At 42.5% G+C, this 25026-nt stretch overlaps 1 protein-coding gene across 1 annotated transcript in view; it reads left to right on the plus strand.

The window, feature by feature from the left end:
• The first annotated feature begins 1000 nt into the window (after nt 1–1000).
• Nucleotides 1001–25026, plus strand: part of leg1.1 (liver-enriched gene 1, tandem duplicate 1) — a 55590-nt gene continuing 31564 nt past the window's right edge. Inside the window, exons 1-2 of the mRNA XM_059645699.1 lie at nt 1001–1328; nt 12457–12543. Coding sequence (XP_059501682.1) covers nt 1001–1328; nt 12457–12543 — 415 coding nt within the window. The remainder of the gene's footprint in view (nt 1329–12456; nt 12544–25026) is intronic.

Consider the following 25026-nt stretch of genomic DNA (forward strand, 5'->3'; position numbering starts at 1 on the left):
AAGAAGGCTGTGGCAAAACTTCCAGCTGCTCCAGATGTGTGTTGTAACGTGTCTGAACAGGTTGATTAAAATGACTATGACTGTAGGATACAGGATTTGTTGCAGTGACATTTTATACAAACTATTACACAGCAATCAGGCTCAGTATTATGGACTCTTTCTTTATTTATGTCACATTTTTCTTTCTAGTAGTCTTTAATATAGTCCATGCATAGGGTCTTGTCACAAATACAGTTCCTTACACATTGACTCCACCCCTCTCCATGTAACTGTCTGATACTGAATCCAACCTTGGTGCCATATTCAAATCTGAGATGAGCTTCTTTGTTTTTTCTGATGAAGGGTCTAGGCCCGAAACGTTAGCATTTGTGCTCCTAAGATGCTGCTTGGCCTGCTGTGTTCATCCAGCTTCACACTTTGTTATTCCTGAACACACATATTTACATTATCAACAAAGTAAGCTATTCCACCTTATGATATCGGCTGCTTTGGATACATGGGGACATTGGATTCAATACTGAAGGGAGAGGCTCCACCCCAGGCCTTATCTTCAGCAAACTGTTGTATAATGAAAACTTATCCAACAAAGACAATCGTTCAGCCAAACTTAGCATTGCGATAGCCCTCAGGTAAGTGGATGACTTTTCTTGTAACAGTTCAATAAGATAAATCTATAAAACAGCTATTTCCCTGTAAAATGTTGATTATTGTAGTGCATTGTATTCTATATTAAATTGTTTTCATGTAATAGATTGCTCTTTCTTGTACTAGTTAAGTACCTGATTTTCTGAACTTTGCCTTCAGCATGGACTGTCTAGTTAAGATGTCATAGCTGAATTGATTTGTTGTTAATTCAGTTGTCACGAGTGAGTTTGAAACTTATAAATGACACTGGGAAAATAAACACTTGTGAAACTGATAATAATTCATGGCAAACATGCAGAGGAGACCATGGAGCTTATAAAAAGACAAATGAACACTTTTTGTGAAGATATTCAAAATGGCATGGCTTATTCCAGTTTGCAAAGTATCTGCTTTTGCACTCCTTTCTGCATTACTAATACATTGTTCAAATGCAAGTGGACAAGACAGTGTGAGAGAAACTGTAAATTATCCACCGTTGTGGGATAATGTTCCTGACTCATTGGAAAGTTTCGTTACCATTCATAACAAAACACTTATTAATCCTTGGAATTACCTGGAACGAATGGGAATGTATAAAATACTACTGAACATCACAGCTAAGTACATGGAAAGTTTTGGACCCAGAAATACTGGAAATGTGCTGTGGGGTCTGCCATTGCAACATGGATGGCAGTTTAACACAGGTATGAGATTAAAAGAATTTGTTCATGATATAATCTCGTGCAAAGTTCACGCCATTGTGAGCGCTGCTAAAGGACTATATGGGAACAAATGTTATTTAAAAGTGTAACTATATATAAACATAATAATGCCAGGATAGTAGTCTTAAATCTAAATGATTATCTGATGCGGAGATAGTAGGAACTGCAGATGCTGGAGAATCTGAGATAACAAGGTGTGGAGCTGGATGAACACAGCAGGCCAAGCAGCATCAGAGGAGCAGGAAAGCTGACATCTTGGGCCTAGACCCTTAATTTCTGAAGAAGGGTCTAGGCCTGAAATGTCAGCTTTCCTGCTCCTCTGATGCTGCTTGTCCTGCTGTGTTCATCCAGCTCCACACCTTGTTATCTCAGATCATCTCATGCAGTTTGTATATTGTCCTTGCATAAGGTTTGAGTCGTTATTGTCTATCCATCACCAGCAGGAATCATTTTTTTCCATGGGTCAGAAAAAGCTCACAAGGATGTTTTGGGACCTAGAGGCTTAGTGTAGGGGATTATTTTGTCATGTGGAATGTCTGGATTTGTATTATACATTTGTACAATGTCTTGTTCTTTTTGCCACTCTTCCTTTTCCTCTTCTTTATTTTGTCATTGAGATTTCCCACAGACTCTGACTGCATCTAGTTTGGTCCAGGACCAGAGTTTGAGGTCAGTGCATTTTTTTTTATTGTTTTCTTGCACGTCTTGGAACTAATGAACGTATAAAATAGAAACAAAAGCATTCCCTCAAACATACCTTGGGATTCAATAAATTCATGGATGATTCTGTCATGAAACAAGAATCTGTTCACTTCTGCTTTCTGTGCTTAATACATCTGACCTGACTGAGCTAGTTGAAGACATTCTGATTTGGGAGCTTGAAATCTGACTTCCAAACTGTGTGACCAAACCAATGAAGTTGATATCAGATGTGTATAGCCTTGACCCTTGCGGAACCTGTTTGTGAGAGTTCAGTGATGTTGGTTGATTTGTCCTCTCACTGGATATTTTAGATTTTCTACAAGCAGCACTGGTGGTAGGACCCCAGTATTATGAGGTACCTCTTGTGCATTGACATTGTTTCAGCCCCATAATATAAGGAAGGGACCATGAGCTTGTGGCAAATCACGAACTTGGTTTCAATTTTGAAGCTGTGATCTTCAAACACCCACTTCCTTATGGGGCCAAAGGCAGCTGTAGCAAATTTCAGGCAATGCTGAGTTTCTTTGTCAGTGTTCTTTTGGGTAATTACCAAGGTACTGGAAGTGTTCCACATTTTCCAGGCATTAAATATGAAATCTAACAAAAGGGGCTGAGGTATATGCATTTAGAACATAGAACAAACAACTGTACATCACAGTACAGGCCTTTCGGCCCATGGTGTTGTGCCAAACTCTTACCCTAAATCTACGGTCTAACTCACCTCCATCCCTACCTTATACATCATCCACATGCTTATCTAATAGCCGCTTAAAGGCCCCTAATGAGGTCAACTTCACAACCCTCTCTGGCAATGTATTCCACCCACCTACCACTCTGTGAGTAAAGAACCTACCTCTGACGTCTCCCCTCTAACTACCTCCACTCACTTCAAAACTCTGCCCGCCCCCCCCCCCCCCCCTGTAATAGCTACCTCCACCCTCGGAAAATGTCTCTGGCTATCCACTCTATCTGTACCTCTGATCATTTTGTACACCTCTATCAAGTCACCTCTCATCCTTCATCGTTCTAAAGAGAAAAGCACGAGCTCTCTCAACCTTGCCTTGTAAGATCACCCCTCCATTCCAGGCAATATCCTGGTAAATCTCTTGTGCACCTTTTCCACCGCTTCCGCATCTTTCCTGTAATGAGGCGACCAGAACTGGATGCAATACTCCAGATGTCACCGAACCAGGCTTTTATATAGCTGGAGCATAACTTCATGGCTCTTGAATTCAATCCCCTTATTAATGATCATTTGCATTCTTAACAACTCCATCCACCTGGGTTGCAGCTTTCAGGGAACTGTGGACACGAACCCCAATATCCTTCTGCTCCTCCACACTGTCAAGAATCTTTCCCTGTGCTCTCCTTTCAAAATTGTCCTTCCAAAATGAGTCACCTCATACTTTTTAGGGTTAAACTCCATCTGCCACTTCTCAGCCAAGTCTGCATCCTATCAATGTCCCTTTGTAACCTAGAACAGCCCTCTGCACTATCTACAACTCGACCCACCTTCATATCACCTGCGAACATACTAATCCACCCTTTCACTCCTACATCCAAATCATTTACAAAAATGACAAATAGAAGAGGACCCAGAACTGAGCATTCATAACTGAACACCATGATGAATACTTTCCAGCCACTAACACCCTTTGCTTTCTAAGAGTCAGCCAATTCTGAATCCAGTCTGCCACATTTCCCCCATGCCATGCCTCCTTACTTTCTGCCTGAGCCTATCATGGGGAACCTTATCAAACACCTTAGTTAAATCCATGTATACAGCATCCACTGCTCTACTTTCATCCGCGTGTCTGGCCACCTGTTCAAAGAATTCAATAAGGTTTGTGAGATAGGAACTAACCCTCACAAATCCATGTTGACTATTACAAATCTAACTGTGCCTTTCCAAGTGATCATAAAGCCTATCCCTCAGGGCCCTTTCCAATAATTTGCCCACCACTCAACTGAGAGTAACTGGCCTGTAATTTCCGAGGTTACTCCTATTCCCTATTTTGAACAAGGGAATGATGTTTGCCTCTCTACAATCTTCTGGCACTATACCCATAGACAGTGAGGACGAAAAGATCATCGCCAAAGATCCTGCAATGTCTTCCCTCACATCCCATGGAATCCTTGGATAAATCCCATCAGGACTGGGGGACTTATTTGATTTTTTAAAATTCATTAACAGAATGAGGGCATCACTGGCCAGGCAACATTTATTGCCTATCTCTAATTGCCCAGAGGACAGTTAAGAGCTAATCACTTTACTGTGGGTCTGAAGCCACATGTATGCCAGACCAGGTAAGAATGTCCTTCCCTATGGGATATTAGAGAACCAGATGGGTTTTTCCTGACAATTGGCAGTGGATTCAAGGTCATCGTTAGATTCTTAATTCCAGATATTTTTTACTGAATTCAAATTCCACCACCTGCTATGGTGGGATTTGAACCCTCGTCCCCAGAACATTTCAGCAATCAGACCACGAGGCCATTGCCTCCCCCAGGATGGAGGAGTTTGGTTTTCTGAATGTTGAATATAAGTTCCACCTTCGCATATGCCTCAGCATATGGTTCAAACAAAGAGTGAAGAATACCATGCCAGGAGCAACATTAGGAGTTCCTAAAAATGAGGTGACAACCTAGTAAAACTATAATACAGGACTACCTGTGTATCAAACAGCATAAGGAGTATGTGAAAACAATGCTAAAATTCCACAACCCAAAAATCAGCCCCGCACTCCTGATACTTTCAGTCATGAATGATTGTGGACAATTAAGCAATTCCCTGGAGGAAGATGAGGCAAATATTACTTGATGGGCAAGCCTAGCACATCTGTACAAGGGATAAGGCTGAAGCGTTTGCAATAACCTCTTTTCAGAAGTCTCAAGTGTGCACTCCATCTCGGCGCCCCCTGGAGTTCTAAGAGTCACAGATTTTAGCCAATTCAATCCATTCCATGTGATATCAGTAAACAGATGAGGGCACTGCAGATTGCAAAGATAAGGGCCCTAACAACATTACAGAAAAAATATTGAAGACACGTTACAAAACATGCTACGCCCCTAGGAAAACTGTTCCAGTATTGTTACAATTCTAGTATCTACCCAAAAATGTGAAGAAAAAGAACTGAACTCTCAACATGAGGTGAGATTCATTACCCTTGACCTCAAGGACACGAGTGACCTAATGTGGCATCTAGGAGCTCTAACAAAAATGAACGTCAATTGGAATTGGCGGGTGGTGGGGCACTGTCCTCTAGCTGGAGTCATAGCCATCACCTAGGAAGATGGTTGTGGTTGTTGGAGTTCAGTTCTCTCAGCTCCAAGGCATCCCTGCAGGGATTCCTCAGGACAGTGTCCCAGGTCCAACAATCTTCAGCTGTTTCATCAGCCTCCTTCCCTCCATCCTAACGTCAGAAGCAGAAGTGTCTGCCAGTGATTACGTGATATTTAGTGCCATTCCCAAAGCTGCAGATACTGAATCAGCCTGTGTGAAATTGCAGTAGGATCTGGATAAAATCTAGTCTTGTATTCATAAGTGGCAAATAACGTTTACACTACAGATGTCAGACAAAGATCGATTCCAATAAGAGGGAATGCATCTACTGTCTCTTGGCATTACTATTGCTGAATTCTGCACTGTCAAAGTCCTGGGGATTACTGTTGACCAGGAACAGCAATGGACTTACCTTATAAATAATATGACTACAAGGGCGAATCAGAGGCTAGGAACCCTGCACCAAGTAACCCATCCACTGACTCCCTGCATCCTGTCCATCGTCTACTAGGCAGAAATCAAGAGTCTAATGGAATCCTCCCCTCTTGCCTGGATGAGTGCAGCTCCAGCAATACTCAATAAGCTTAAGACCATCCAAGGCAAAGCAGACACTTGACAAGCACCTCATCCAATGACGTTCACTCCCTCTGTCACTTGTGGTCAACAGCAGTAGTGTGTACCATCCACAGGATGCCCTCCAGAAATCCACCATTAGCCAGCACCTTCCACGCCCTGACCACTTCCATCAAGTAAGTCAAGAGCATAGATGTATAGGAACGCCACCACCTGAAATTCCCACATGCCATCTGAACTTGGAAATGATTCACCATTCTTTCACTGTCATTGGGCCAAAACCCTGGAAATTCCTCACCAACAACATTGTGGGTGTACCTAAACCAAATGGACTGCCATAATTCAGATAGACTGCCCATCACCACCTTTGATCATTCCTATCTTACAGGAGAATCATCATTTTGTTAGAGATCAAAGACTGAAGTTGGATGGTTTTAGATTTTAATTGGAATCATCAGAGTTTAGATAGTTTACCAATAGCTTAATAAATAAAGTTGCAATCCCCTAGGAGGCTGGTATCTGGTCAGGTGTAATTCTGCAGCTTGGAAAATTGAAAAATTTGTTGATGTGCTAACATCTGTTGATTCCTGTCTTTGCATCAATGGGGTTTGTAATTGATCTATTGGGAAGGGTCATCACATTCACATCATCAGGAAATAGGTAAAAAATGGTGGTGAGTTTTGGAGAACATCCATAATTGAGCAGAAACTGCTAGAGTGATTCATGGTTTACACATTCAAAGGACTCGGTCAAGTTGAAAAATACCATGTAAGAAATTTATTGCTGTCTAGAAGATTTTTTGACTCATTGGCAAGACTTGAAAATCATGTTAGCTGTGTCTCAAGATGGCTGGAACCCACATTGCATTTCAGAGTGTGGCTCTTCAATATGTGTAATGAATCTTTTCAGAAGGGTTTTTTAAAAGTCATTTGGGGCATGTGGTCGTCGCTGGCTGGCCAGCATTTATTGCCTGTCCCTCGTTGTTCTTGAGAAGATAGTGGTGAGCTGCTTTCTTGAACCACTGCAGTTCACCTGCAATGAGTTGTTATAATGTCCTTAGGGACAGAATTCTAGGATTTGACCCAGCTAAAATAAAGGAACTACAGTATATTTCCAAGAGAGGGCGGCACGGTGGCTCAGTGTTAGCACTGCAGCCTCACAGCGCTAGGGATCCGGGTTTGAATCCAACCTCGGGTAATTGTCTGTGCGGAGTTTGCACATTCTCCCCATGTCTGTGTGGGTTTCCTCTGGGTGCTCCGGTTTCCTTCCACAGTCCAAAGATGTGCAGGCTAGGTGGATTGGCTATGCTAAATTGTCCGTAGTGTTCAGGGGTGTGTAGGTTATAGGGGGATGGGTCTGGGTGGGATGCTCCAAGGGGCAGTGTGGGCTTGTTGGGTTGAAAGGCCTGTTTCCACACTGTAGGGAATCTAATCTAAAAAAAAGAGAGGTTGGTGAGTGAGTGGCTTGCAGAGGATCTTGAATGTGATGGTGTTCCCATTTATCTACTGCCCTTGCCCTTCAAGATGGAAGGGATCACAGATGTGGAAGGTGCTGTCTGAGAAACTTTGGTGAATTTCTGCAATGCGTCTTACAGATAGTACACACTACTGCTACCGAGCATCAGTGGTGGAGGGAGTGGATATTTGTAGATATGATGCAAATCAAATAGCTGCTTTGTCCTGGATGGGGTCAAACTTCTTAAGTGTTCTTGGAGCTGCACTCATCCAGGCAAATGAGAAGTATTTCATCACCCTTTTGACTTGTGTCTTGTAGATGATGGACAGGCTTGGTTAATCAGGAGTTGAGTTACTCGCCATAGTTTTCAAAACCTCTGATGTGTTCTTGTAGTCGCTCTGTTTATATGGTGAGTCGAGTTGAGTACTGGCCAATGGTAACCCCAAGAATGTTGATAGTGAGGTAATTCAGTGATGGTAACACTATTGAACCAAAACGGGTGGTGGTTAGATTGTACTTTATTAGTGATGGTCACAGCCTGGCATTTGTGTGGCACAAATGTTATTTGCCACTTGTCAGTCCAAGCTTGGATATTTCCACATTTTGTTGCGTTTTCCTTCTTCAGTAATTCAGGAGTTGTGAATGGTGCTGAACATTATGGAATCATCAGCAAAGATCCCCACTTCTGACCTCATGATGCAGGAAAGGTCAGTGATGAAAGGTTGGGATCAAGACATTACCCTGAAGAACTCTTGCAGACAAGTACTGGAGCTGAGATGAATGACCTCCAACAACCACAACCATCTTCCTATGTGGTAGCATGGCTTCAACCAGTGGAGACTTTGCCCCTGGTATCCAATGATTCCAGTTTTGCTGGGGCTCCTTGATGCTTAACTGGGCCAAGTGCAGCCTAGATATCCAGAGGTCTCACTCTCACCTCACCTATGGCATTCAGCTCCATTGAACCAAAGCTATAATGAGGTCAGGAGCTGAGTGGCCCTAGGGGAACCAAAACTGGCTTCATCGAGCAAGTTGTTGCTCAGCAGATGCTGCTTGATAGCACTGTTGATGACACCTTCTAACGCTTTACGATCAAGGGTAGTCGACTGGTGTTGTAATTGGCTAGGTTGTGTTTGTCCTGCTTTTTATGTATAGGACATACTTGGGCAATTTTCCACATTGCCGGTCAGATACGAGTGTTGTAACTGTACTGAAGGAGCTTGGCTAGGGGAGGGTCAAGTTCTAAAGCAGAAGTCTTCAGAACTATTGCTAGAATGTTGTCAGGGCGCAGAGCCTTTGCAGGATCCAGTGTCTCCAAAGGTTTCTTGATACCAGGTGGAGCGAATTGAATTGGTTGAACTGTGGTATTTGCACTGCGGGGACCACTGGAGGATGCCAAATGGATCATCCACTCAGTACTTCTGGATGCTGATTGTTGCAAATGCTTCAGCCTTATCTTTTGCACTAATGTACGGGGCTCTTCCATCATTGAAGACGAGGATATTCAATGGGCCATGTGGCCTTCTTCCAGACTGTAAGGTTTATGCAATTTGTGGAGCCTCCTCCTCCACTGAGTTGTGGAATTGTCCACCACCATTTACAACCGGGTGTAGCAAGACTGCAGAGCTTCAATCTAGCCCATTAGTTGTGGATTCACTTAACTCTGTCTATCACTTGTTGCTTAAGCTGTTTGTTATGCAAGTAGTTCTGTTTGGTAGCTTCACCAGTTTTAACATCTCATTTTCAGGTATACCTGGTGCCACTCCTGGCATGCCCACTCTCCATTGAGCCAGGGTTGATCCCCTGGCTTGATGGTGATGGTAGGGTTGGGATATGCCAGGCCATGCTTTTGCAGATTGTGCTGGATTGCAATTCTGCTGCTGTTGATGGCCCACAGCCCCTCAGAGATGCACAATCATAAGTTGTTAGATCTGTTTGAAGTCTGTCCCATTAAGCACAGCGATAGTGCCACACAACATAATGGAGTTATTTTCAATGCAAGTCATAGAATCCCTACAGTGTGGAAGCAGGCCATTCAGCCCATTGAGTCAACACCGACCCTCCAAAGAGCATCCCACCTAGACCTATCCTCCCTCCCCCGTCTCACCCCAGTCACCCAAGTCCTGCATTTCCCATAGCTAGTCCACCTAGCCTGCACATCCCTGGACACTATGGACAATTTAGTATGACACTGCACATCTTTGGACTGTGGGAGGAAACTGGAGCACTTATAGGAAACCCCCATGGACACAAAGAGAACTCCACACAGTCACCCAAGGATGGAATCAAGGGTCCCTGGTGCTGTGAGGCAGAAGTGCTAACCAGTGAACCACTGTGCTGCTCACCTTGAAGGCGGGACTTCCTCTCCACAAGGGTTGTGCTGTGTTCACTCTTACTGATTCTGTCATGGATAAATGCATCTGCAGCTAACAGATTGGTAAGGATGAGGTCAAATATGTTTTTCCCTCTTGTTGGTTCCCTCACCACCTTCTGCAGGCCCAGTCTAACAGCTATGTCCTATAGGATCTGACCAGCTCAATCAGTAGTGCTACTGCTGAGCCACTTTTGGTAGTGGACAGTGAAATCCCCCACCCAAAGTACATTTTATGCCCTTACCCTCCTCAGTTTGTGTAATGAATTTTCCTGCGATGAAGAGTAGGAAGATGGCTCCATAACTTCCACAGTGGGATTTGTTTTCTTTCTTGAAAATTGTTACAACCACAATGTCCTTGACATTGTTCAGAACTCCTCTCCATTCCAGATTTTTAGGATGAGAGCATGGCTATGTAATGTTAGTTCCTCACTCTGTATTTAAGTATTTTAACAGAGAGTCCATTGTCTCCTGCCATATGTTAATCTTCATTTATCTGATGGCTTTCATTACCTCATTAAGAATTTGCTAAGATCTGAGCTCATCTCTAACTGATTGCTGAGGGTTGGAAGTGAAGATTCTCATCGACTGTGATTCTTTTTAATTGAAAAGGTCTTTAAAACTTCCCTGCAATAGATGTTGACAGCTTCCTTTTCCATGATCTGATTTCCCACATGCTTAGATCTCAGAGAGTCCTAGAGTGCATAGAATTCATAGAATCCCTACAGTGTGGAAACAGGCCCTTTGGCTCAACAGGCCCACAAAAAACCTCAGAGCAACCCACCCAGACCCATTCCCCTGTAACCCATCTGATTTACATATTCCTGAACACAATGGACAGTTTAGCACGACCTAGCCACCTAACCTGCACATTTTTGGGCTGTGGGAGGAAACTGGGGCCCCCAAAGGAAACCCAAGGAGCTATGGATTTCATTCATGTAAGCTGGATGTTATATTTCCTTTGCCTTGAACACCACTCATTCTTCATGTTACAGATGCTCCTTTGTCACTCTGTCTTTGTTCGTAAGTCACATTTTTTTGCTTTATGGAGCTATTACGTTTTGAAGTGTTGGAAGTCTTATAAGTGGGGTGTCTGGATTCCCTAAAGGCACCATTCTTGTCCTATCCAATGATCAAACACACAAGCATGTGCACACATACTTTGTCATCAGGAAACAATAGCAGAAAATAGCATGTGACATTTCTGAAAGAGGAGTCTTGCAGTACAGTAATACTGACCCTACCTCTAGGTCTTGTACCCCATCTACAACAGAGGTGTGTCATAACACAGATGAAATGGTTGATTAAGGATATCAATGATTGCTTTTTGCTTTGTAAATATCTCAAATGCAGCATCACCTCTGGTATCTCAGCTGGTATCAATACTATTGATGGATGCGAAAATCCCTGAGATTGTTCATAATAAAATTCTCTCTCTCCTCCCAATGAATAAGCTTTTTGATCTGATTTGCTGCTACCCAGATTTTCTCGTGAAGCATGTAAAGAATCTACGCACCATTTCTCATCCACAACTCTATATATCAAAAGCTAAAGAACAAAATATCGCCATGCCATATTTTTCCTTTGTAATTTTTATTTCATTTTCAGTGTATCTCTGTTGCAGTGGTCCTGTAGCTAGGTAGGTTTATCTGGTTAGTTTCCTAAAAATGCTATAGACAAACTGAAGGCCAACACTGATGCTTTTCTTTATGGTTTAATATCATCCAAATACGAGCAGTCATGTGTTACACAAACAAATGTCAACATATACTAATAAACCAGGATGACGTTGATTTCAAAAATTTATTAACTAATAGTTTATTTGTTTCTAATTACACCACATTACTTGTAATCATGCAGAGTTCCTTTACAACTTATCAATTAGAACAATAGTCTCATTTACTAAATTTGAAACAAGCTCAGAATTTGCAAGAGAATCTTAGCAGAACAGAAGAGACTGAAGAAGAGAAATACCAGACGCAAAACATTAACTGTCCATCTCTTTCTACAGGTGCAGCCAGACCTACTGAGTTTCTCTGGAATTTTCTGCATCTGTTTCAGATTTCCAGCATCCACAGCATTTTGCCTTAATTTACTAAATTTGTTTCGTGTGCTCAATGAAAATATAAAACCATTCATTGCAACACACAGCACTTTTAAGAAAGTATCTAGATGAACCCAACCTAGCTATAGGACCACAGCAACAGGTGTACACTGAAAACCAAGTAAAAATTACAGAGGAAAAACATAGCATGGTGGTATGTTACTCTTAAGTGTTAATATATAGACAGGTGGGATAAGAAATGGTGCTCAGAATTCTTCACATGCTGTATTCCCAATGGAATCTGGGTAGCTGCAAATCACGTCAAAAGGCTTATTCATAAGGGGAAGTGCGGGAGTTTTGTTAGTGAGCAATCTTAGGAGTTCTCATATATCTTGTAACAAATATTTTCAAAGCAGGAATGACAGATGTAAGAACAGTTTGTCAGCTTTTGTACAAAAATATTGCATAGGGAACATAAACAAGAAATCAGCAATTATTCAAAGCAAAAACTCATAAAATTGGGAATATGTTCTTATCATTGCAATCAGTTTGTAAAAACAATCATTTGATTTCTGAGAAGTTTGAATATCATTTTGTCACAATGACCTTGATAATATTAACTCAGAAGTATAATTGGATAATAGCACGTTGGTGAGCATAACCGGTTGTCTTGTCATTCCAGGTAGATTAGCAGATCCATCCAATGCGACATCTTGTGGCCAGAAAACTGCTGACCCAACGTGTATTTCACCAACAAGTTGGTGGTCCTGTGAGTAGTAACATTTCTTGAGTTAGCAAATGTGTATAAAAGTATTGTTTTATCACACTCCTTGACCATATTTGTCAAATGACATTCAGACTAACTGTACTACAGGAATCAGTTAAGAGGTAGCTAACCCGACCCTAGTCATTTCGGTGGAAAGAGCTTAATTGGAGAAAAATCAAGTATGAAATCACTGGGGAGTAGCTAGGTACTGGTTAAAGTAAAATAGAATGGAATTAGTTTTATTGTCATGTAATCAAATGAGTTATTGAAAAAGTTTACAAGTCACCACTTATTGCTCCATCTTTGGTACAAAGGTACAGATTCTTAATTAGAAATCCTTAGGGAAAAAATTTAGAAAAATAATGAAATAAAAAGTTCAGAATAACAGACATGCCAACCTAGTCCTTGCTGGCACCTAGCCTCTAGACCATGCCTGGCCTTGACTCCAGACTGTGCCAAGCTTCATGTTGAGGCTTTAGAGGTCGGGAGATCACTCTGGATTCATCTTGAGGCTGGAAGTCCGTGCTGAGATCACTCCAGGCTGATGAGAGATTGCTGCTACAGGCCGTTGAGAGACTGCCATGCCAGTTCTGCACTGAGACCAAGAGTCCGAGTCTGCACTGAGGCTGGGAGTTTTTAACATCGCTAAGAGCAAAGAGGGTAAAAAACACAGAAGAGAAAAAAAGAGAGGAAAAAAATACAAGAGAAATGGACCTCAGACAGGCTCTGTCTGAAGAGTCCTACTTCATTGCCATCTTGGATCATGAAACTTGGCTCTTTGGCAAGTATCTGGTAATTGACTAAAGTATAATAATTGACTGAGGTATATTAGATTCCAAAGGCTTAAAAGGATACTAGAACTGCTGCTAGCGTAAAGGAAATTAATAAAAATAAAGGAAACTAAAGAACAGAATAAAATAAATAAATAGCTAATTAAAAGACATTACGGCTTTTAGGAGACACGATGCGTCGCATGTGCAGCATGTGGGAACTTCTGGATTCCAAATGTAATCTATGGCAAACATATCTGTAGCAAGTGTTTGCACCCAAGTAGCTTTGGCTCAGAGTTTATGAACTGGAGGCTGGACTGAAAACTCACTAAAGCATTAGGAGCACTTATTTCACTCATTTCAGGAAGAATAACAAAAGTGAAAATTTGATTAAGATGGTTGAATAAAATTGATAAAACAAAATGGCCTTGGGCTAGCCTGAATATGTATGTTTTCATCTGAACTCAGAAGATAAGCAACACAGACCTTGTTAGTACTTAAAGGTTGCTATAGCATAATGATAGTGCCCTTACCTCTGCAGCGGAAGGCCTGGGTTTAAGTCTCATCTGTTCAGAGGCATGTACGAACAGTTTGACTTAAAAAAACATTAATGCAATGGGACTTGTGGCAACGTCACTGCCGTTCGGCAAAATGGTCTGCGTTTAAATCCCACCTGCCCTGGAGAGTTGTCATAACATTTCTGAACACTTAATTTTATTAAAATAACAACCACTAATTGTATGGCTCTGTCAAGTAGTGGTAGCATCCCCACATCTAAGCCAGGAGGCCTGGGTTCAAGACCGACTTAGTCCAACCATTTGTTATAGCATTTATGAACATGTTGATTAAAAAATCTGAGAACAGAAAACCCCCATGGGTTCTTACAATTTAGACTGGCATTATATTTGGCGGCACTGTAGCTCAGTGGTTAGCACTGCAGCCTCACAATGTCAGGGACCCATGTTTGATTCCATTCTCGGGTGACTGTCTGTGTGGAATTTGCACATTCTCACTGTGTCTGCATGGATTTCCTCCAGGTGCTCCGGTTTCCTCCCGCAGTCCAAAGATGTGCAGGCTAGGTGGATCGGCCATGCTAAATTGCCCGTAGTGTTCAGGGGTGTGTGGGGTATAGGGGAATGGGTCTGGGTGGGATGCTTCAAGGGGCGGTGTGGACTTGCTGGGCCAAAGGGCCTGTTTCCACACTGTAGCGAATCTAATCTAATCTAACTGGAACAGTCAACAGTCTCGAGTTTTACTTCATCTTTGGCTTAGTAGCTCAGCGGTTAGCACTACTGTCTCACAGCGCCAGGGACCTGGGCTCAATTCCACCCTCCTGGGTGACTGTCTGTGTGAAGTTTGCACATTCTCTCCATGTCTGTGTGGGTTTGCTCTGGTTTCCTCCCACGGCCCAAAGATGTGCAGGTTAGGCAGATTGGCATGCAAACTTGCCCACAGCATTCAGGGATGTGTAGCTCAGATTGGTTATAAGTTGATGGGTCTGGGTGGGATGCTCCAAGGGTCAGTGTGGATTTGTTGCGCCAAAGGGCCTGTTTCCACACTGTAGAAATTCTATGTTCTAAGTCACACCACATAGCATGAAGTCTTCTGATTTGGTCACTGATCAGAGATAGGAAAATGTAACTGCATGTGAGGCAGGCATTCAGGAAATCTACACAGAACGGGAGACGAACTTACAATGGGAGAAGATCTAATTGTTATGGTCTGTGAGGATACCAATAACATAGGTAGGACATGGAAAAAGTTCTGCATAGGTGCGAAGTGGAGCTTAGCACTAGACTAAAGAGTCACATCCCAGAGGAAGTAATTTCCAGATTACTACTGATTTATGAGTAAATTGACATCAGGCAATAAAATTCAAGAAATGAATATGAGGTTCAAAGATTAGTGTGGAGAAGTAGATTCTGGTATATTTGGCACTGACACCACTGCTGGGAAAGAAAAGGCTGTAATATTGGAAGGATCTACATCTGGATTGTGCTGTGGCCATTGCTCTAGTGAGCTGCATCACTAGGAAAGTAGAAAGGAAGCTAAAAAGCAGGGGCAAGGGATCAAATTTGGGAAGATATGGTGAACCCAAGAGTAACAATATGCCAGGAGAGAAAGTATATGCAAAATGACAAAAGGCCAAGAAGGAATGGAGTAAGTCATCTGATACAGCTAGAGGTTACAAAAATAATAAAGGACAAAATTAAAGGCTCTTTTATATAACATTCAACTTTCAAAGCAAAATGGACCATTTGGACCAGAGGGGAGGTGATGGCCTAATGGTATTATTGCTGGACTGTTAATCCAGACACCCAGATAACATTCTGGGATCCAGATTCAAATCTCACCACAGCAGATGGTGGAATTTGAATTCAATGAAGTATCTGGAATTAAAAATCTACCAATGACTGTGAATCCATTGTTGATTGTTAGTGAAAAACCCATCTAGTTCACAAATGTCCTTTAGGGAAGGAAACTGGCATCCTTACCTGGTATGGCCTACATGTGACTCCAGACCCACAGCAATGTGGTTGACACTGAACTACCTTCTGGACAATTAAGGATGGGCAATAAATGCTGTCTGGCCAGCAATGCCCTCATTTTGTAAATGAATAAAAAAATTTGCACAAATAGAAACAAATAAGTATGATCTGAAAGTCTTAACAGAGACATGGCTACAAGGTAACAGATTGAGATGGTACTAGCATAAAAATGAGGACCATCTAAGCTCAGGGAACTAAGCTGTAGAAGTAACTTTGGTGGAGATGAGAAATGATAAGAGCAAGAAGTAACTTGTAGGAGTGATGTTCATGCTCCTTAACAGTAACTATGTGGTAGGATGGAGTATAAAGGAAGAAATAATGGGACCCTGTCAGGAAGCTACTGCAAAATTCACAGGTAAGTTTTATCCATACATAGACTGGGAAAATCAAATGGGCAAAGGTAGCCGAGATGGGAAGTTCAGAATAATTTCCTGGGGGAGCACAAACCACCTCATTTTCATTTTTTGTTTATCCCTCCTAAATGTTGAATAACTTTTAATATTCAGTTCAATCTTGGACATGATGCAGGCATATCTTCATAATGACAATTAAACTTTATTTCTGCTAATGGCATTAATTCATCCATATTGTTGCTAATGCTGCAGATTGCCTCTCCTGTGGCAAGTGGTACTTGTGGTCACTTCATGCGATCCATATGACTCAAGTAGTTGCTGGCGTCATTGTGGTGCATCTACAAGGCTGAGTTGGATGGATTATACATTCAGAGAATGGTCACATTGTAGGTTTAGTACCTGCAGGTAGATGGGAATGGATGGCTTCCAGACAGATTGGCAACCCTTGCACTATGTCCCACTCAAGAAGAGTTTTCCATTCTGGATACTGTAAATGGCAATGGTACCTCAATGGTAAAAATTGCAGGGTGTTCAGGAAAGATAGGAAATGAAGAATTAAGGACAGAGTGGTGATCTTGGTTAAGGAAAGCATTGCAATACTGGGGAAAGATGATGACTCAAAGGATTCAAGGACTGAATCAATTTCACTAGAGCTAAGGTGCAAGGGGGGGATGCAATTTACAGACCCCCTACTCAAGGGAAGAAGTAGAGGAACAAATCTGCAACCAAATTACAGGATGGTGCAAGTATTGGAGGATTAAATTACTTAATAGAAGATGAATTAGTAAATAATGGCAATCCTAAGGAAAGGGAGGGGTATGCATTCTTAGATTGTGTCTAGAAGAAATTTCCACAGCAGTATATGTCCAGTCGAATAAGAAAGTAGGATCTGTTAGACCTAGTTCTTTTGAAGAAGTAATTCGGCAAACTAATGGAATGTTACCATTTATAGCAAGTAGAGAGTAAGGAGATCATGCTTCAATTGTACAAAGCACCAATGAGTAATTAGTCACCTTATTTGAGAATGAATGTAAATGAATTGGAGGCAATTTAGAGAAGGTTTACGAAACTAATATCTGAAATGGGAAGACAGTCTTATGAGGAAAGTTTGTACAGGCTAGGTTTGCATCTCTCGAGTTGAGAAGAATAACCGGATATACCTAACCCAATTGCAGGATCACTGCAACAGGATTGCTACACATAACATAATGAGGGGCATTGCAATGGATGAAGTGGAAAGGATATTTCTTCTTTTGGGGGAATACTAGGGCTGCAAGGCAATGCTGAATCTATATAAGACATTAATTGGTTAGACTTCAATTGTAGAATTTACAGTTCTGGGTACCATACTTTAGGAAGGAGGTGACAGTACAGAAAATGATGATAAAAATGGTTCCAGAGATAAGAGACTTCAATTATGAAGATGGATTAGAAAAGTATGGACTGTTACCTTGGGAGAGCAGGGGGTTTAGAGGAGATAAGGAGATGTGGTAACTACCCACTTTCAAGAGAGATAAGGAGAATGTTTGTCTCACAGATAATTATGAGTCTTTGAAACTCTTTTCACCAAAAGACAGAAAGAGCAGATTCTTTCAATATTTTAAAGCAGAAGCAGATAAATCCTTGATAAGCAAGAGAGTAAAAAGTTGCTGATGACTGATTGGATCATCCATTATCTTTTTGAATGGTGGAGCAGGCTTGTGGGATCAGTTGGCATTCTTCTCAATCTAATTTGCATGCTTTTATATCATTTAAAACATTGTCATAAAACTACAGCCTAAGTAAAATTAAATTGTGTGTGAGTGTCTTTGTAGGAAACATTTTGAGAAGTGTGTTTGTCATCTTTTTCAGAGAGTAATCAGGTGATCATTGACAGAGTTGCAAATACTGGCCTCAGTGCTGATGAGTTAGTGTCAGATCCTACCAACAAATACAGCGCTAAGTTTTATTAGAAATCAACTAAGTGTCATTTATGTGAATATTCATGGAGGTGCTCTCTCCATGAGGTCTAGTGGGTTTTCTCACACTATTATCCCAAACTTGTTTCATTATCCTGGCACAAAGCTCCTATTGTAGCCTGATTCTCACACTCACTGCAGGCAGTTCCTAGTCACTGGCAGGTTATCCAAGGATCGCTGATGCCGGCATCATCTTTGAACATCAGACATGCACCCAGTCACGTGTTGACCATAAGATCAGAAGACCATAAGACATAGGAGTGGAAGTAAGACCATTCGGCCCATCAAGTCCACTCCGCCATTTAAATCATGGCTGATGTGCATTTCAACACCACTTTCCTGCACTCTCCCCGTAGCCCTTGATTCCTTTTGAGATCAAGAATTTGTCGATCTCTGCCTTAAAGGCATCCAACGTCCCTGCCTCCACTGCACTCTGCGGCAATGAATTCCACAAGCCCACCACTCTCTGGCTAAAGAAATGTTGTCTCATTTCTGTTTTAAATTTACCCCCTCTAATTTTAAGGCTGTGTCCACGGGTCCTAGTCTCTCCGCCTAACGGAACCAACTTCCTAGCATCCACCCCGTCTAAACCATACATTATCTTGTAAGTTTCTATTAGATCTCCCCTCAACCTTCTAAACTCTAATGAGTACAATCCCAGGATCCTTAGCCGTTCATCATACGCTAAACCTACCATTCCAGGGATCATCCATGTGAATCTCCGCTGGACATGCTCCAGGGCTAGTATGTTCTTCCTGAGGTGTGGGGCCCAAAATTGGGCACAGTATTCTAAATGGCCCCTAACTAGAGCCTTATAAAGCCTCAGAAGTACATCGCTGCTTTTATATTCCAACCCTCTTGAGATAAATGACAACATTACATTCACTTTCTTAATTACGGACTCTACCTGCAAGTTAACCTTTAGAGAATCCTGGACCAACACTCCCAGAACCCTTTGCGCTTCTGATTTGCGAATTTTCTCACCATTTAGAAAATAGTCCATGCCTGTATTCTTTTTTCCAAAGTGCAAAACCTCACATTTAGTCAGATTGAATTTCATCAGCCATTTCCTGGACCACTCTCCTAAACTGTCCCTAAATCTTTCTGCAACTTCCTACCTCCTCAGTACTACCTGCCTGTCCACCCATCTTCGTATCATCAACAAACTTTGCCAGAATGCCCCCTGTCCCTTCATCCAGATCATTAATATATAAGGTGAACAGCTGTGGTCCCAACACTGAACCCTGCGGGACACCACTCGTCACCTGTTGCCATTCCGAAAAAGAGCCTTTTATCCCAACTCTCTGCCTTCTGTCAGACAGCCAATTCTCAATCCAAGCCAGTAGCTCACCTTGAACACCATGGGCCCTCACCTTGCTCAGCAGCCTCCCGTGAGGCACTGGATCAAAGGCCTTTTGGAAGTCTCGATAGATAACATCTACTGGGTTTCCCTTGTCTAACATACTTGTTACCTCTTCAAAGAATTCTAACAGGTTTGTCAGGCACGACCTCCCCTTACTAAAACCATGCTGACTTGTTTTAATCTGACCCTGCACTTCCAGGAATTTAGAAATCTCATCCTTGACAATGAATTCTAGAATTTTACCAACTACCGAGGTTAGGCTAATCGGCCTATAATTTTCCATCTTTTGCCTTGATCCTTTCTTAAACAAGGGAGTTACAACAGCAATTTTCCAATCATCTGGGACTTGCCCTGGCTCCAGTGACTTTTGAAAGATCGCGACAAAAGCCTCCACTATTTCCTCAGCCACCTCCCTCAGAACTCTAGGATGTAGCCCATCGGGGCCAGGAGATTTATCAATTTTTAGATCCTTTAGCTTTTCTAGCACTTTCTCTTTTGTAATGCCTACCGTACTCAACTCTGCCCCCTGCCTCTCCCCAATTGTTGGCATACTACTCATGTCTTCCACAGTGAAGACTGACGCAAAGTAGTTATTAAGTTCTTCAACTATTTCCTTATGTCTCATCACTAGCCTTCCAGCATCAATTTGGAGCGGCCCAATATCTACTTTTGCTTTTCGTTTGTTTCTTATGTATTGAAAGAAGCTTTTACTATCATTTCTAATATTACTAGATAGCCTACCTTCATATTTGATCCTCTCCTTCCTTATTGCTCTCTTTGTTATCCTCTATCTGTTTTTGTAGCCTTCCCAATCTTCTGATTTCCCAGTGCTGTTGGCCACTTTATAGGCTGTCTATTTTTCTTTGATATATTTCCTGACTTCCCTTGTCAGCCATGGCTGTCTAATCCCACCCCAGATAATCTTTCTTTTCTTTGGGATGAACCTCTGTACTGTGTCTTTAATTACACCCAGAAACTCCTGCCATTGTTGCTCTACTGTCTTCCCCGCTAGGCTCTGCTTCCAGTCGATTTTCATCAATTCCTCTCTCATGCCCCTGTAATTACCTTTATTTAACTGTAACACCATTACATCCGATCTTGCCTTCTCTCTTTCAAACTGCAGACTGAACTCTACCATATTATGATCGCTGCCTCCTAAGTGTTCCCTTACTTTAAGATCTTTTATAAAGTCTGGCTCATTACATAGCACTAAGTCCAGAATACCCTGCTCCCTTGTGGGCTCCATCACAATCTGTACCAAAAAGCCATCCTGCAAACATTCCATGAATTCCCTTTCTTTGGATCCACCGGCAACATTATTCACCCAGTCCACCTGCGTATTGAAGTCCCCCATGATCACCGTGACCGTTCCTTTCTGACATGCCCTATTTATTTCTCGGTGCATCTTGCGCCCCTGGTCCTGATCACTGTTAGGAGGTCTGTACATAACTCCCATTATAGTTTTTTTTGCCTTTGTGGTTCCTCAATTCCACCCACACAGACTCCACATCTTCTGACCCTATGTCATTTAGTGCCGTAGATTTAATTCCATTCTTAACTAACAAGGCAACCCCACCCCCTCTGCTCACCTCCCTGTCTTTTCGATATGTTGTGAATCCTTGGATGTTTAACTGCCAGTCCTGAGCTCCCTGCACCCATGTCTCTGTGATGCCTACCACATCATAATCATTCAAGAGGATTTGTGCTGTTAATTCATCTACTTTGTTGCAAATACTATGAGCATTTAGACAAAGTGTCTTCATGCTAGCTTTCTTATCATTATTAGAGAGGTTGGAAATCCCAAGATGTCTTAAGTTATCCTTCCTTTTTGCTGTATTCCTAGTCTGCCTCGAGCTTAAATCCACCTGTACACATGCTATCCTATTGCTTATCTTTCCATTTAACTCCGTACTCCCTGTCTCTTTCACTTTCCTTTACCCCGACTCACTAGTTTAAAGTCCTACTGACCACCCTATTTATCATTTTCACTAGAACACTGGTTCCAGATCGGTTCAGGTGGAGACCGTCCCAATGGTACAGATCCCCCCGGTTCCAAAACTGATGCCAATGCCCCATGAAATGGAATCCCTCTTTCCCACACCAATCCCTTAGCCACATATTTACTTCCCTAACTTTCTTTTCCCTATGCCAATTGGCACATGGCTTGGGCAGTAATGCGGAGATTATGACCCTTGAGGACCTGTACTTCAATTTCTTTCCTAGTGCTTGATCATCCCTGAACAGGTCCTCTACCCGAGCTTTGCCTTTGTTGTTAGTCCCAACGTGGACCACAACAACTGGATCCTCCCCCTCCCGCTCCAATATCCTTTCAACCCGGTCGGAGATGTCCCAGACCCTGGCACCGGGCAGGCAGCACACCATGCGGGACTCCCGATCCGGCTTGCATAGGATACTATCTGTCCCCGTAATAATAGAATCCCCTATAACAACTACCTGTCTTTTTGCTCCCCCCTCTTGAATGACCTTCTGCGCCACGGTGCCGTGGTCAGCTGGCTCATCCTGTCCACAGTCCTTTTCCTCAATCGTACAGGGAGCAAGAATCTCATACCTGTTGGTCAAGGTCAAGGGCTGAGGCTCCTGCACTCCTGAACTCAGAATCGCCCTACCTGCCTCACTTACAGTCACACCTTGTCCCTGAACACTTTCTGAATTTGAGTTGTTTAATCTACCGGGTGTGACTGCGTCCTGAAACAAAGTGTCCAGGTAATTCTCCCCCTCCTGGATGTGCCGCAGAGTTTGAAGCTCAGATTCCAGATCATTTACTCTGATCTGGAGTTCTTCCAGCAACCAACACTTGCTGCAGATGTGGTTGCTGCCGTTCACAATGGGATCAGCCAGCTCCCACATCATACAGCTACAGCACATCACCTGTCCAGCCATTACTACTTATTTAGTTAACTTTTACAACTTATGTATTAAATGCTTTCTAGTACTTCTCTGCTACACTCTTTTTCAATTAAGCAATTAAACTTTCAATAAATTACACAATACACAAGAATATAAATTGAAAAGCCTTACCTTAACAACACATGAGAGCCCTTCTCGGTTGGAGCTCCCGCTCTTTCTGCTGCTGGAACAGGAATGGAGGGCTCCGACGGTCAAGGTAGGTATTTGCTAATCTTTAAAGCAGAGACGCACCCACCTGTAGGCCTCTGATCATCGCTCCCGCTCTTGCTTCTGCGAGTCTGTGGACTTTTAATTAGGTTAGAGGAGGAGGGAGGGAGGGAGGCCCTACTGTGTAGGACCTGGGGCTTCGAGGTAAGTGTTTAAAAATAACGGTTGCTTACCTTCCCAACTGCCTCTTGGCTCCAACTTCACTTCCGCCCTGAAGTTGACACTCCAGTGTTGACCTTTAGCATGCACATAAAGGGGCAATATCCAAAATCCAATACTTATCAAGACAGATTGGTGGCGCATTCCTTTGCCTATCACTGTTTAACCATCAAGAACATAAGAACATAAAAACTAGGAGCAGGAGTAGGCCATCTGGCCCCTCGAGCCTGCCCTATCATTCAATAAGATTATGGTTGATCTTTTTGAGAATCAGCTCCATTTACCCACCTGCTCACCATAACCTTTAATTCTCTTACTATTCGAAAATTTATCTAGCCTTGCCTTAAATACATTCAGCAAGGTAGCTTCAACTGCTTCACTGGGCAGGGAATTCCACAGATTCACAACCGTTTGGGTGAAGAAGTTTCTCCTGACCTCAGTCCTACATCTGCTTCCCTTTATTTTGAGGATATGCACCCCCCCCAGTCCTAGTTTCACCTGCTAGTAGAAACAACCTCCCTGCCTCCACCATATCTATTCATAATCTTATAGGTTTCTATAAGATCCCCCCTCATTCTTCTGAATTCCAATGAGTATTATCCCAGTCTACTCAGTCTCTCCTCATAATCCAACCCGCACAACTCTGGAATCAACCGAACGAATCTCCTCTGCACCCCCCTCCAGGGCTAGTATCTCAAGTAAGGAGACCAAAACTGCACACAATACTCCAGGTGTGGCCTCACCAGGACCCTATACAGCTGCAGCATAGCCTTCCTGTTTTTAAACTCCATCCCTCGAGCAATGACAGACAAAATTCCATTTGCCTTTTTAATTACCTGCTGCACCTGCAATCCTACATTTAGCGATTCATGCACGAGGACACCCGAGTCTCTTTGCACAGCAGCGTGACGCAATTTTTTACCATTTAAAACATAGTCCATTTTGCTGTTATTCCTACCAAAATGGATGACCTCACACTTATCAACACTATACTCCATCTGCCAGACCTTTGCCCACTCACTTAGACTATCTATATCCCTCTGTAGACTTTCAGTGTCTTCTGCACACTTTGCTCTACCATTCATCTCAGTGTCATCCACAAATTGTGACACACCACACTTAGTCCCCAACTCCAAATCATCTATCAAGCCACACAAAAGATCTTATCTGGGCTACATCCCATCTTACAACTCTCTCTAAGTCACCGCTACAAAATTCTCAATGCCGACTGGTAGCCAACATTTTATTATTACTTTACGCTGAAGAATCACATACCGGAAAGCCTTCAAAGCATTCAAAATATTCACTTTCATTCACCAACAGCAAAAAAGGAAGAGGAATAAGGATAAAGTAGCTGCATTTGGCTCTTAGAACACAAATGGAGTGCTTGCTGTGAACACCAGCAATTTTACAGAAAATAGAAGATCTCTGCATTCAGCTTTCTTCTCAAACCGGACACTTAAGTCCTGTCTGCCTTGTTCTAACTGATTCTGCTGTGCCCAATTATTTAGAAAGTAATGTTCTTCCTGCTCAATGTCCTCATTTTCCTCCTTGGAACTCTGTTGTCAATTTCTCAGCTTGTCAACTCCATCACATCACCTCACTGTCTATTCTAGCTTTGCAGAATATAGGGTGCCAGGATTATGTAGCACACACTCTCTAGATTGGACCATTAGTAATACCCCCAACTCCCAGACCAATCTATTCACCTTCAGCCTGCCTATTGTCTTTCCACCATAGGCCTGGTTGAAGAATGGGCAGCATTGCATCTACATGCCGCTTCATTCACAAGGCATTGGGAGTTACGTAATGGAGCCTTCAGCTCTGGCCACAAGTGATAGCTTGTCTGCCCAGTAACCATCCTAGTAAGGCATCTACAGCAGGAAGATGAGAGTCACAAGGATATGGGCATCATGATATCTCTCAGTGTACCAGAGCACTTCTAAGAAGCAGTACTGATGATCAGAGATCACAGCACATAAATGGAGTGGAATACTTTTCTATTGATGAATTCAGTGGAATTTTGAAGTGCTACAGTATCTATATAGTCTACTGTACTCTGTACCTGCGGGGTTGGAGGGTCGGTGCATGGGGGATTGCATACAGCTAACTTCCTAAAGCCTATTTCCCAAGTTGCAGTACTGACCCCGTCAAAGGGAGATGGGAATAAAGTGGTGTGAGCTGGCCTAAATGGCATCG

Source organism: Stegostoma tigrinum, chromosome 4, assembly GCF_030684315.1.
Source record: "Stegostoma tigrinum isolate sSteTig4 chromosome 4, sSteTig4.hap1, whole genome shotgun sequence".
NCBI classification, from domain to species: domain Eukaryota; kingdom Metazoa; phylum Chordata; class Chondrichthyes; order Orectolobiformes; family Stegostomatidae; genus Stegostoma; species Stegostoma tigrinum.